This window comes from Oratosquilla oratoria, chromosome 26 (genome assembly GCF_046742065.1).
Source record: "Oratosquilla oratoria isolate Oo_2021 chromosome 26, ASM4674206v1, whole genome shotgun sequence".
In the NCBI taxonomy this organism is placed as follows: Eukaryota; Metazoa; Arthropoda; class Malacostraca; order Stomatopoda; family Squillidae; genus Oratosquilla; species Oratosquilla oratoria.
Genome location: NC_134802.1, coordinates 1,077,112 through 1,091,086, shown reverse-complemented (window position 1 = coordinate 1,091,086; position 13,975 = coordinate 1,077,112). Strand labels below are relative to the sequence as shown.

The 13,975-nt window shown below is 43.1% G+C and overlaps 1 protein-coding gene across 6 annotated transcripts in view; it reads right to left on the bottom strand.

Annotated features, from left to right (window-relative positions):
• LOC143039359 (FHF complex subunit HOOK-interacting protein 1B-like) overlaps positions 1 to 13,975 on the bottom strand; it is a 367,378-nt gene that overhangs the window by 120,273 nt on the left and 233,130 nt on the right. For all 6 annotated transcript variants that reach the window (XM_076209245.1, XM_076209249.1, XM_076209250.1 and 3 more), the window contains one exon: positions 7,676 to 7,879. In XM_076209245.1, coding sequence (XP_076065360.1) covers positions 7,676 to 7,879 — 204 coding nt within the window. The remainder of the gene's footprint in view (positions 1 to 7,675; positions 7,880 to 13,975) is intronic.

Here is a 13,975-nt window from a genome sequence, read left to right as displayed (position 1 = left end):
AAGGTGTCAATGGAGATATGATAATGGAAGAGAAGGCAGTATGAGGAAGATGGGCAGAGTATTTTAGGGAGTTGCTAAATGTGAAGGAGGATAGGGAGGGAAAGGTAGTTGCAGTGGGATGTGCTACGAAAATGACCATGATGAATGAGGAAAATGGAGGAGAAATAAGGATGAAGTGAAGGTAGTTGTTAAGATGATGAAGGCAGGTAAGGCACCTGGTCTGGATGGATGCCATGCAGAATGTCTAAAAAAAGGAGGTGCAGTGATGGTGGACTGGCTGGTGAGGTTATTTAATGTTTGTTTCAGAGAGAGAATGCCAGACGACTGGAGGAGTCCCTGTATAGTTCCACTTTACAAGAGAAAAGGGGACAAGTGTGAGAGTAGTAGTTTCAGAGGGATTAGGTTGTTAAGTGTAGTTGGGAAGGCTTATGGGAGGATCTTGATTGAGAGGATTAGGAGGGGAATAGAGGGAGTAACTGGTGAGTAACAGTGTGGATTTAGGACGGGTAGAGGTTGTGTAGATCAGATTTTTGTGGTAAGACAGATATGTGAGAAAGCTATAGGAAAAGGTAAGGATGTTTTTTGGGCTTTTATGGATCTGGAAAAGGCTTATGACATAGTAGACTGGAAGGCACTATAGAAGGTTTTGTAGATATACTGGATAGGAGGAAAGCTTCTAGGAGCAATCAAGAGTTTTTATGAGAGTAGTAGTGTGTGTGTCAGGATTAGAAATGGAGAGAGTGAGTGGTTCGAGGTAATGGTGGGACTTCATCAGGGATGTGTTATATCGCCCTGGCTGTTCAACTAATACTTGGATGGGGTGGTGCGAGAGGTAATTGCAATGGTGGTGGGTCAGGGATTGGAGATGGTTAAAGAAAATGGAGAAAAGTGGGAGGTGAGCCTGCTGTTGTTTTCTGACGACACTGCACTTGTAGCAGGATCAGAAGAAGGATTGAGGAAGTTGTTGACAGAGTTTGACAGAGCGAGTGAAAGAAGAAAGTTGAAGATAAATGTGGGTAAAAGATGATGAGGTTACAAGGGGTGAAAGTGGAAGGAGACTGGAAGTGAGCATTAAGGGAGACAGACTGGAGGAAGTGGACAGTTTTAGATACTTGGGTGTGAATGTGGCAGGAAAGGGAGAAGTGGAGGTGGAGGTAGAATGTAGATTGAGAGAAGCGAGTAAATGCCTTGGTGGATTAAAAAGTGTAATGAGAAATAGACATTTGGGAATGGATGCTAAGAGGAGACTATATGAAGGAGTGATTGTGCCAACAGCACTGTATGGGGCAGAAACATGGAACATAAGAGAGGAAGAGAGAAGGAGTTTGAATGTGTTTGAGATGAGGTGTCTGAGAAGTATGATAGGGGTTACTAGGCTGGATAGCGTGAGAAATGACGAGGTGAGGAGGAGAACGGGAGTGGTAAGGGAGTTGGGAGATAGGGTTGATGAAAGAGTGTTGGGATGGTTTGGACACATGGAAAGAATGAGTGAAGAGAGACAAGTAAAAGAAGTGTGGAAGGCAGAAGTGGAAGGAGTGAACATGAGGGGGCAACCTAGGATGAGATGGATGGATGGGGTAAATGGGGCAAGAGGGGAATATCTGTGGAGGAAGGATGGGAGAGGACAGAAGACAGGAGTGAATGGAGAATGGTTGTATATGGATGAGCTTGTGATGCATAAGGTGGAGTGGGTGGGGGATGGGGGGTGAGGTAGTATGTGTGAGAAAAATTTGATGCAGCCCAAGAGGATTTCTCCCTGTCTTCTCCTTTTCTGCATGCAGGGATGGAGGGGGGGGGGGTGTCACCAATTTTATGAAGCGGCCTTGCTGTGGATGTGCTGTGTCTTGCAAGACACTGCTTCTGACCCAGGGCAGTGGACAAGATACAGGGATGATCCAGGAGGTGCCAAGATAAGAGGGAGGGTAGAGGGTGAGGGGGACTGGAGTGTATTAGGGATGGAATGGGTGGGAATGGTTTTTATGCCTTTTATTTTTCTTTGGCTACCTCCCTTGTATGGGGGAAAAAGCCTTTGGTATATGTATGGTATATGTGTGTTTGCATTAACCTTGTTAAAGACTTTGATCCACTTAAACACCTCTATTTGATCACCCCGCACTTTGCGTCTTTCCAGAGAGTGTAAGTTAAGGTGCCTAAGCCACTCTTCGTAAAGTAAATTCCTGAGCCCATGTATCATTTTGGTCATTCTCCTCTGATTCTAGAGAATTGATGTCCATTCCATAAGACGAAGACTAAAACTGTACCGCATAGTCAAAGGTGGGTCTAACTAACACTAGAGTTTGAGTGGAGAATGGCTGTGTGTACATGATACTGTGATGCAAAGAAGAGGGGAGTAGGGAGTGGTCATTTGTAAAAGATATTTTTGACGCACCCTGAAGGGATTTCTCACTGTCTTTTCTATTTTCCACATGAGGGGATGTAGAAGGGGGGGTCGCTGATTAAGTGCAGCGGCCTTGGTGTGGATGTTCTGCTTTTTGCTGCATTGCTTCTGACCCAGGCTAGTGGGCAGGAGACAGGGGTGACCCTTCATCCACAAGGAGCTAAGATGAGAGGGAAGTAAGGGTGGTGGATTGGAGTGGAATGGATGGGAGTATATGCATTCCTTTTGGCTTGGTTTCTTCCCTTATAAAGGAGAAAAAGCCCTTGGTATATAGACAGACATACTTTGTTCTTTCTTCCAGAATATCATCCCTTTCAGATAATTTTACTCCTCTGTTTTTGTGATAGTTCTATCTCCTACTAGATTACTCCCTGATAGTCTCTTCTTCCTGCATTTCATCCTTCAGCCTTGGCTCCATTCATAAACTGGACCTAGGTCTCCCTATAGTAATTCACAATTATCTTCATTATTCACTTTTCTTGTTCTTGGATCTGTGAATATGTTAGTGTAGCTACCAATCAAGTAAATTGGCCATACTGTGGATATGTTGTCTTGCTACATTGATTCTGAACCATGGCAATGGGCAGGAGACAGGGAGGACTCTTCATTAGACCTGCTCAAAAAACACCTTTTTCATATTTTCAAGTGTTACATACATACATATACCAAGGCTTTTTCCCCCTTACAAGGGAGGTAGCCAAAAAGGAAAAGGCATAAAATCATTTCCACCCATTCCATCCCTGAATACGCTCCACACCCCTCCACCCTCCCTCTTATCTTAGCACCTCCTGGATGACGGGTAATCCCTGCACCTTGTCCACTGCCCTGGGTCAGAGGCAGTGTCACATGACACAGCACATCCACAGCAAGGCCGCTTCATTAAATTGGCGACCCACCCTCTCCGTCCCTCCATTGCATAAAAGGAGAAGACGGGGATAAATCCCTTCGGGCTGCGTCAAATTTTGCTCACACATACTACCTCAGCCCCCATCCCCCTGCCCATTCCACCTCATGCAATCACAACATCATCCATATACAACCATTCTCCATTCACCCCTGTCTTCTGTCCTCTCCCGTCCTTCCTCAACAGACATTCCCCTCTTCCCTAAAGCCCCCTTCACCCCATCCATCCATCTCATCCTAGGACGTCCCCTCATGTTCACTCCCTCCACCTCTGCCTTCCATACCTCTTTTACTAGTCTTTCTTCACTCATTCTTTCCATGTGTCCAAACCATCCTAATATTCTTTCATCAACCCTATCTCCCAGCTCCTTTTCCACCCCTCTTCTCCTCCTCACCTCGTCATTTCTCACTCTATCTAGCCTAGTAACCCCCATCATACTTCTCAGACACCTCATCTCAAACACATTCAAACTCCTTCTCTCTTCTTCTCTTATGTTCCATGTTTCTGCCCCATACAGTGCTGTTGGCACAATCACTCCTTCATACAGCCTCCTCTTAGTATCCATTCCCAAATGTCTATTCCTCATTACACTCTTTAATCCACCATGGCATTTACTCGCTTCTCTCAATCTACATTCTACCTCCACCTTCACTCCATCTTTTCTGCCACATTTGCACCCAAGTATCTAAAACTATCCACTTCCTCCAGTCGCTCTCCCTTAATGCTCACTTCCAGTCTACTGCCACTTTCACCCCTTTTACATCTCATCACCTTACTTTTAGCCATATTTATCTTTAGCTTTCTTCTATCACATACTCTCCCAAACTCTGCCACCAACTTCCTCAATCCCTCCTCCGATCCTGCCACAAGCGCAGTGTCGTCTGCAAACAACAGCTGGCTCACCTCCCACTTTTCTCCATTTTCTTAAACCATCTCCAATCCCTGACCCACTATCCTTGCATTTACGTCTTGCACCACCCCATCCATGTATAAGTTGAACAGCCAGGGCAACATAACGCATCCTTGACGAAGTCCCACCTTTACCTCGAACCACTCTCTCCATTTCCAATCCTGACACAAGCTCTACTACTCTCATAAAAACTCTTGACAGCTCCCAGAAGCTTTCCTCCTATCCCGTATATCTGCATAACCTCCCACAGTGCCTTTCTGTCTACCCTATCATAAGCCTTTTCCAGATCCATAAAAGCCCAAAAAACATCCTTCCCCTTTCCTATAGCTTTCTCACATATCTGTCTTACCACAAAGATCTGATCTACACAACCTCTACCTGTCCTAAATCCACACTGTTCCTCACCAATTACTCCTTCTCTTCCTCTCCTAATCCTCTCAATGAAGATCCTCCCATAAGCCTTCCCAACTACACTTAACAAGCTAATCCCTCTGAAACTACTACATTCACACTTGTCCCCTTTTCCCTTGTAAAGAGGAACTATACAGGAACTCCTCCAATCCTCCAGCACTCTACCCTCTCTCCAGCAAACATTAAATAACCTCACCAGCCAGACCACCATCACTGTACCTCCCTTTTTCAGACATTCTGCATGGCATCCATCCAGACCAGGTGCCTTACCTGCTTTCATCATCTTAATAACTGCCTTCACCTCATCCTTCCTTATTTTTCCTCCATTCTCCTCATCACTCTCATTTTCTTCACATTTCCCACTGCAACTATCTTTCCCTCCCTATCCTCCTTCACATTTAGCAACTCCCTAAAATATTCTGCCCATCTTCCCCTTACTGCCTTCTCTTCCATTATCATCTCTCCATCTGCACCTTTTACCTTTTCATCTCTACTTGATTCGCCTCCTCTTCCTCTCTTAATTTCTTTCCAAATCATCTTTTTATTATTTTCAAAATTTTCTGCCATACTCTTACCCCATTTCACATCTGCTCTCCTCTTTGCCTCCTTTACCTTTTGCTTTACTTCTCTTTTCTTTTCTTTGTACTTCTCATATGACTCCCTCGTCCTATTTTGTAACCAATCTGTGAAAGCTCGCTTCTTCTCTTCTACCACCTTCTTTGTTTCCTCATCCCACCATTCACTACCCTTTCTTCTATTTCCCCCTGTCCTTCTTGTTCCACACACCATCCTTGCACACTTTATGACTCCCTCCTTGAACCATCCCCATTCCTCCTCTACACCCATCTCTACTCTATCCTTCACTCCCTCCCACTCCTCTCTCAGCTTCTTTTCGTACTCCTTCTCCTTTTCCTTTTCATTCAAAGAGTTCACTCTAAGAACCTCCCTACCTTTTGTTCCTTTCCTTTTTCTCCATCTATCCTCCACTCTCAACTTACCTTCCACCAAAAAATGATCTGATATTTCCCCACTCTCTCTCCTTAGCACATGTACATCCTTAACTCTTCCTATCATAATCCTATTTACCACTACATAATCCATTAACGCTCTATCTACCACCCTTCCATCCACCACCCTCTCCCATGTGTACTCATGCTTGACTTTCTTCCGAAACACTGTATTTGCTATCATCAACTCTCTTTCTAGACACATTTCCACCATCAACTCTCCACTACGATTCTTTCCTGGAACTCCACATTTCCCAACCACTCCATTGATTGGACAATTTCCTACCCTAGCATTAAGGTCTCCCAGTACTACTACATTGACCTTTCTTCCTAAATCCTCTATGCACTCATTTAAATCTATCCAAAAGGCCTCCCTTTCTTCTACACTCTTCTCACTGCCAGGCCCATATGCACTTACAAAGACCCACATCTCCTTTCCCAGTTTCACCTTCATCCACATTATTTTCAAGTTTTACTGTACTTTTATCCATGCTTCTTGACCTGAAAATTCCAAAAATCACATCTATTTTTATCTAGGATGTATGGAAGCATTGCTGCATGGAGGCTGATTTTTTTTTTTTATTTGGAAAAGGCTTATGATAGGGTAGACTGGAAGGTACTGTGGGAGGTATTATATGGGATAGGAGGAAAACTTTTAAGAGCAGTCAAGAGTTTTTACAATAGTACAGCTTGTGTTAGAATCAGAAATGGAGTGACAGAGTGGTTTGAGGTAAAATTGGGACTTTGCCAGGGATGTGTTATGTCATCTTGGCTGTTCAATTTATACATGGATGGGGTGGTGCAAGAGGTAAACACAAGGGTAATAGGTCAGGGATCAGAGATGTTTAGACATGGACCACTAGTGAGTTTGATGCCTGGTGGGCCCTGACATCATTCATGTGCCCATTTGTCCACTTTTTAATAGCTCTACCATTTTCTCCATTGTAGTTCATAAGATAGTACCTTATAGACAATGCATTCCTCTTTGCTGACCATGACTTTGTTTTGATTCATGACAATATCTCCTATTTTTGTTCCTGTACTGAGTGCAATTTTGATACCAGCTCTAGTAAACAAATGTCCTAGCCCCTTTGAGTGACTTGAGTTTGGTACGGACAGATATTCACCGCTGTCAATTCCAGTCACATCTCCTCTGTTCCTTATGCTTGTTTTTGCTATCTTTAAAGGCTTTTCTTTTAATCAGTGCAATAGCCCTTCCAGATAACAGGGTTTGGTGAAAAAATTGAAAATGTAATCTATTTTTGTAGTAAGGTAAATTTGTGAGAAGTCTTTGGCTTAAGGTAATGATGCTTTTTGGGCCTTTGTGGCTTTGGAGAAGGTTTATGGCAAGGTAGACAGGAAGGTACTATGGGAGGTAATGTAGGTATATGGGATTAGGGAAAGCTAACGAGGCTGGTCAAGAGTTTAATAAGACTAGAAAAGCCTGTGTTAGGATTGGGAATTGTGAGTGGTTTGAGGTGAAGGTGGGACTGCATCAGGGGTGTGTCAAGTCATCATGGCTGTTCAATGTGTACAAGGATGGGATGGTAGGGGAGGTAAATGTGAGGGTAATGGGCAGGGGATTGGAGATGGTTTGAGATAGTGGAGGGAAGTGGGAGATTAGCCAGTTGTTGTTTACAGATGACACTGCCCTTGTGGCAGGGTCAGGAGAAGGTCTAGGCAAATAGTGATGGAGTTTGGGAGGCTAGGATAGTGCTCCTTACAGAGGACTTTGTATTGTGGAATTAATGAAACATGTCCTTAGTTCAACTCACTGGTGGCAGGGTTCTACCGTCATCACCTTGACCTTCGCCAAAAGTAGAGGAGAGCAGGTGCCTGTGTACTGACCTCTTCATGTGAAAAAAACATGAATATAGGAAAGAGAGATAGTAGGGAGTTGTGTTAGAGAGTGTAAAGAGCGACTCTCTGGGCTTGCCCAGAGACAAGATACTGGCTCCTTGGCTATCTCAATGCTCAGCGCAGCTACTTGCTTGGAAGCTGGACACTGTAGCACAAAATTTTTAATATACACCATCAATACAAACCTGGCAAATTGCAGGAATAAGAGAAAGAAACTTGTCTGCTGGCTTGCAACTTGTTCCCTGGGGGAGCTGTGTCAGTCGTGCTCTCTGTGAGACCATAATGTGTGTGCATGGGGTGAGGTACTGGAACACCAGGTTAAGCATCACATCCTCACAGTTCAACTCCACCAGGGTTAAGAAGAGGTTCAGAGTTACAAGGCAGAGTTGCTGAAAGAAAAATAAAAGTGAGCAACAAGTTTCTCTATACAATGAACAATATCAAGGAATCTATTACATTAGTCATACATATACAGTAATACTTCACATATCCTGAGCCACACAGTGTTTGGATTAGGGTAGTATCTATATATGCAATTAAAAATTAACCTCCCAGTGTTTTAATTTGGAGAGAATTCAGATATGCAATTAAAGATTAATTTTCCCCACCTCTGTTCCTATTCTGTCACTCCTGCACTACATTTTAAATTCTGAAGGAATAAATGTGGTACAGAATACAAATAAATCATGCTTGGATAATGGTGGTTCATATAATGGTAGTTCAGATATGGGAAAGATTACAAGTCACCAAAGGCCTCATGGAGGTAGGGTCGCTTTACTCTCTATCATACTCTTTGGATAACATGCTGTGCAGTGAGCCATAGATCAACCACATCAAAGCCAAACAGATGAAATTATATTCCTTCATGGTTCCATCATGCAATACACCCATCCTTATCCACTCATCTACAGAGCAGATACAGAGCACATCCACTTGGGCTGTGTTATCCATTCATTCAATCACAACCTCCTTCTTCACATTCATATCACTTACAATCTCTCTTCCCTGCCCTATTGATATACCAAGCATATCCAAATCTCTTTCCACTCCATCTATCCATTAATTTCATTATATATCTTCCTCTAAATCTCATTCTGCTTACTTCTGTTTTCTACTCTCTCTTCCCAAGTATTTCCTCTTGTGCTGAAGGTAGCAGCACCAGCAGCATGTTCCTTGAATATCTACCACAATCTGCCACCCAGGCTGCACAGAGCATCAACACAGAGGCACATTAACACCAAGATAACTAAATGGGCCCTTCAGTAAAGACCACTGGGCTCTGGTCCAAAGGTGGCCCCCAGATAAGAATCCCACAGAATAGGCCCTCTCACACCAGACAGGAGCTGCACTCAGGTCACCATCAGTTATTGAGTCAGTACCAACACAAAATGGGCCTGGCCCTAAATTTGAGCTGCACCAGATGCAATTACCACAATTCCCTAAAAAAGCATAGACTCAGAGGTGACTTGATACAGGTCTTTAAGATTTTTAAGGGAATTGACAATATCAAAAGTGACAAAATTTTCACATTGAATGAGAATCAGACAAAAAACAATGGTCTCAAACTGTCCGGGAATAGATTCAATTTCGAAGTAGGTAGAAACAACTTTGCCAACCGTGTACTTAATGAATGGAATAAACTTCCTGCACAGGTAGTGCAATGTAGTTCAGTTCGAAGCTTTAAGAATCATTTAGATAAACACCTAAGCAAGATGCTGTAATGATTATAATTTATTTTATATTATTTGTTTTTGTTTTATCATTTGTCTGTCTGATTTTCATTTATTATTAGTTACAGCTTTTGGGAGCTGTCAAGTTTTTTTATGAGAGTAGTAGAGCATGTGTCAGGATTAGAAATGGAGAGAGTGAGTGGTTTGAAGTAAAGGTGGGACTTCGTCAAGGATGCGTTATGTCGCCCTGGCTGTTCAACTTATACATGGATGGGGTGGTGCGAGAGGTAAATGCTAGGGTAGTGGGTCAGGGATTGGAGATGGTTAAAGAAAATGGAGAAAAGTGGGAGGTGAGCCAGCTGTTGTTTGCGGACGACACTGCGCTTGTGGCAGGGTCAGAGGAGGGATTGAGGAAGCTGGTGGCAGAGTTTGGGAGAGTATGTGATAGAAGAAAGCTAAAGATAAATGTGGGTAAAAGTAAGGTGATGAGATGTACAAGGGGTGAAAGTGGCAGTAGACTGGAAGTGAACATTAAGGGAGAGCGACTGGAGGAAGTGGATAGTTTTAGATACTTGGGTGCAAATGTAGCAGGAAAAGGTGGAGTGAAGGTGGAGGTAGAATGTAGATTGAGAGAAGCAAGTAAATGCCTTGGTGGTTTAAAGAGTGTAATGAGGAATAGACATTTGGGAATGGATGCGAAGAGGAGACTGTATGAAGGAGTGATTGTGCCAACAGCACTGTATGGGGCAGAAACGTGGAACATAAGAGAAGAAGAGAGAAGGAGTTTGAATGTGTTTGAGATGAGGTGTCTGAGAAGTATGATGGGGGTTACTAGGCTGGATAGAGTGAGAAATGAGGAGGTGAGGAGGAGAAAAGGGGTGAAAAAGGATTTGGGAGATAGGGTTGATGAAAGAATATTAGGATGGTTTGGACACATGGAAAGAATGAGTGAAGAAAGACTAGTAAAAGAGGTATGGAAGGCAGATGTGGAGGGAGTGAACATGAGGGGACGTCCTAGGATGAGGTGGATGGATGGGGTGAAGGGGGCTTTGGGGAAGAGGGGAATGTCTGTTGAGGAAGGAAGGGAGAGGACGGAAGACAGAGGTGAGTGGAAAATGGTTGTATATGGATGACGTTGTGACTGCATGAGGAGGAATGGGCGGGGATGGGGTGGGTGGGGGGTGTAGTATGTGTGAGTAAATTTTGACGCAGCCCAAAGGGATTTCTCCCCGTCCTCACCTTATATGCAAAGGGGGACGGAGAGGGGGGGTCGCTGATTAAATGAAGCGGCCTTGCTGTGGATGTACTGTGTCTTGCGACACTGCTTCTGACCCAGGGCGGTGGGCAGGGTGCAGGGATGACCCGTCATCCAGGAGGTGCTCAGATGAGAAGGAGGGTGGGAGGGGTGTGGAGTGTATTTAGGGATGAAATGGGTGGGAGTGTTTTCATGCCTTTCCCTTTTTGGCTACCTCCCTTTGAAGGGGGAAAAAGCCTTGGTATATGTATGTATGTATGTACATGTCAATTTATTATTATTTACTATTTACCTGTTTGTTTATTATTTAACTATACCTATGCATTTATGTATTTTATTTGTTATTTACATTATTATAGTTTTTATTTATTATTATTATTATTTTTTTTTTTTGCATCCGACCTAGATATGGACCAAAAGGTCTCCTGTCGGCATGCTCCGCCTTTGTAATCCTTTGTAATGAGGACACAGAGCACTGTATACTTCAATGCACTCTGACAATCCCCAACCAACAACAAAATATCTTCTCTGTATATGACTTATACTACTGCTCAGGGGCAGTTTTCAGTTTCCTGGAGGCTGCAGATCTGTAAGAGACCAGGGGACAATGGACTGATTGACTGAAAGTATTTCCTCATTCATTTCCATATTCCCAAACCATCTCAACTCTCTGGTTCACCCTATCTGAAAACTTTCTTCCAACATCCATTCACTACCTATCCTCTATATTTCTCATTCTTTCCAATCATGAAACTATCTATGTATCCATATACCAACAGTCTTCTTTCCCCTTATAAAGGAGCTTGGCATACACACACACACACACAGAATTGATTACAAAACTCCAATAGGAAAGAGTGACCATGTACTAATAGAATTCAAACTAAAAGAGCAAATAGACTTAAGAAATGAGAAATATGGAAAAGGAAGATTAATGTACAACAAAACGAATTTTGAGAAACTCAAAACATTCTTTTGAAATGCAAACTGGGATAAATTCCTAAATGAAGAAACAAAGATGGAAGAGAAATGAAATATACTAAAAGAAATTTATAATGAGGGAGTGAATAAATATGTACCACAACAAAAGCAAGAGTATACATAAAAAGCTGGTACAACAAAAAACATAGTGTGGTTATGGATAGAAGAGACAAAGCTTGGAAAAGATGGAAAAAAAAGAGTAAATGGCAAACATACATCAAACTAAGAAATGATTATGTAAAAATACAGAGATGAAAAGAGACTATGAAAAAGACATGATAGAAAAATGCAAGGAACAACCTAAACTATTTTACAGGTATGTAAATACATACATATACCAAGGCTTTTTTTCCCCCTTTCAAGGGAGGTAGCCAAAAAGAAAAAGGCATAAAATCATCCCCACCCATTCCATCCCTGAATACACTCCACTCCCCTCCACCCTCCCTCTTATCTTAGCACTTCCTGGATGACGGGTCATCCCTGCACCTTGTCCACTGCCCTGAGTCAGAGGCAGTGTTGCAAGTCACAGCACATCCACAGCAAGGCCGCTTCATTAAATCGGCGACCCCCCTCTCCATCCCCCCATGCATAAAAGGAGAAGACAGGGAGAAATCCCTTCGGGCTGCGTCAAATTTTGGTCACGCATAATACCTCCCCCCCCTCCCCCACCCATTCCACCTCATGCATCACAATATCATCCATATACAACCATTCTCCATTCACCCCTATCTTGTCCTCTCCCATCCTTCCTCCACAGACATTCCCCTCTTCCCTAAAGCCCCCTTCACCCCATCCATCCATCTCATCCTAGGACGTCCCTTCATGTTCAATCCCACCACATCTACCTTCCATACCTCTTTTACTAGTCTTTCTTCACTCATTCTTTCCATGTGTCCAAACCATCCTAATATTCTTTCATCAACCCTATCTCCCAACTCCCTTTCCACCCCTTTTCTCCTCCTCACCTCATCATTTCTCACCCTATCTAGCCTAGTAACCCCCATCATACTTCTCAGACACTTCATCTTAAACACATTCAAAATCCTTCTCTCTTCCTCTCTTATGTTCCATGTTTCTGCCCCATACAGTGCTGTTGGCACAATCACTCCTTCATACAGTCTCCTCTTAGCATCCATTCCCAAATGTCTATTCCTCATTCCACTTTTTAATCCACCAAGGCATTTACTCGCTTCTCTCAATCTACATTCTACCTCCATCTCCACTCCACCTTTTCCTGCCACATTTGCACCCAAATATAACTATCCACTTCCTCCAGTTGCTCTTCCTTAATGCTCACTTCCAGTCTGCTGCCACTTTCACCCCTTTTACATCTCATCACCTTACATTTACCCAAATTTATCTTCAGCTTTCTTCTATCACACACTCTCCCAAACTATGTCACCAACTTCCTCAATTCCTCTGATCCTGCTACAAGTGCAGTGTCTTCTGCAAACAACAGTTGGCTCACCTCCCACTTTTCTCCATTTTCTATAACAATCTCCTATCCCTGACCTACTACCCTTGCATTTACCTCTCACACCATCCCATCCATGTACAAGTTGAACAGCCAGGGCGACATAACGCATCCTTGACAAAGTCCCACTTTTACCTCGAACCACTCACTCTCTCCATTTCTAATCCTGACACATGCTCAACTACTCTTGTAAAAACTCTTGACAGCTCCTAGAAGCTTTCTTCCTATCCCGTATATCCGTAAAACCTCCCACAGTGCCTTCCTGTGTACCCTGTCGTAAGCCTTTTCCAGATCCATAAAAGCCAAAAAAACATCCTTCCCCTTTCCTATAGCTTTTTCACATATCTGTCTTACCACAAAGATCTGATCTACATAACCTCTACCCGTCCTAAATCCACACTGTTCCTCACCAATTACTCCGTCTCTTCCTCTCCTTATCCTCTCAATCAAGATCCTCCCATAAGACTTCCCAACTACACTTAAGCTAATCTCTCTCAAAACTACTACACTCACACTTGTCCCCTTTTCCCTTGTAAAGTGAAACTATACAGACACTCCTCCAGTCCTCCGGCACTCTACCCTCTCTCTAGCAAACATTAAATAATCTCACCAGCCAGTCCACCATCACTGTACCTCCTTTTTTTTAGGCATTCTGCATGGCATCCATCCAGACCAGGTGCCTTACCTGCTTTCATCATCTTAACAACTACCTTCACTTCATCCTTCCTTATTTTTCCTCCATTTTCCTCACTCATCACTCTCATTTTCTTAGCATATCCCACTGCAACTATCTTTCCCTCCCTATCCTCCTTAACATTTAGCAACTCCCTAAAATATGCTGCCCATCTTCCCCTTACTGCCTTCTCTTCCATTATTATCTCTCCTTCTGCACCTTTTACCTTTTCTTCCCTACTTGATTCGCCTCCTCTTCCTTTCTTAATTTCTTTCCAAATCATCTTTTTATTACTTTCAAAATTTTCTGTCATACTCTTACCCCATTCCACATCTGCTCTCCTCTTTGCCTCCTTTACCTTGTTCTTTACTTCTTTTCTTTTCTTTGTACCTCTCATATGACTCCCTCATCCTATTTTGTAACCAATCTGTG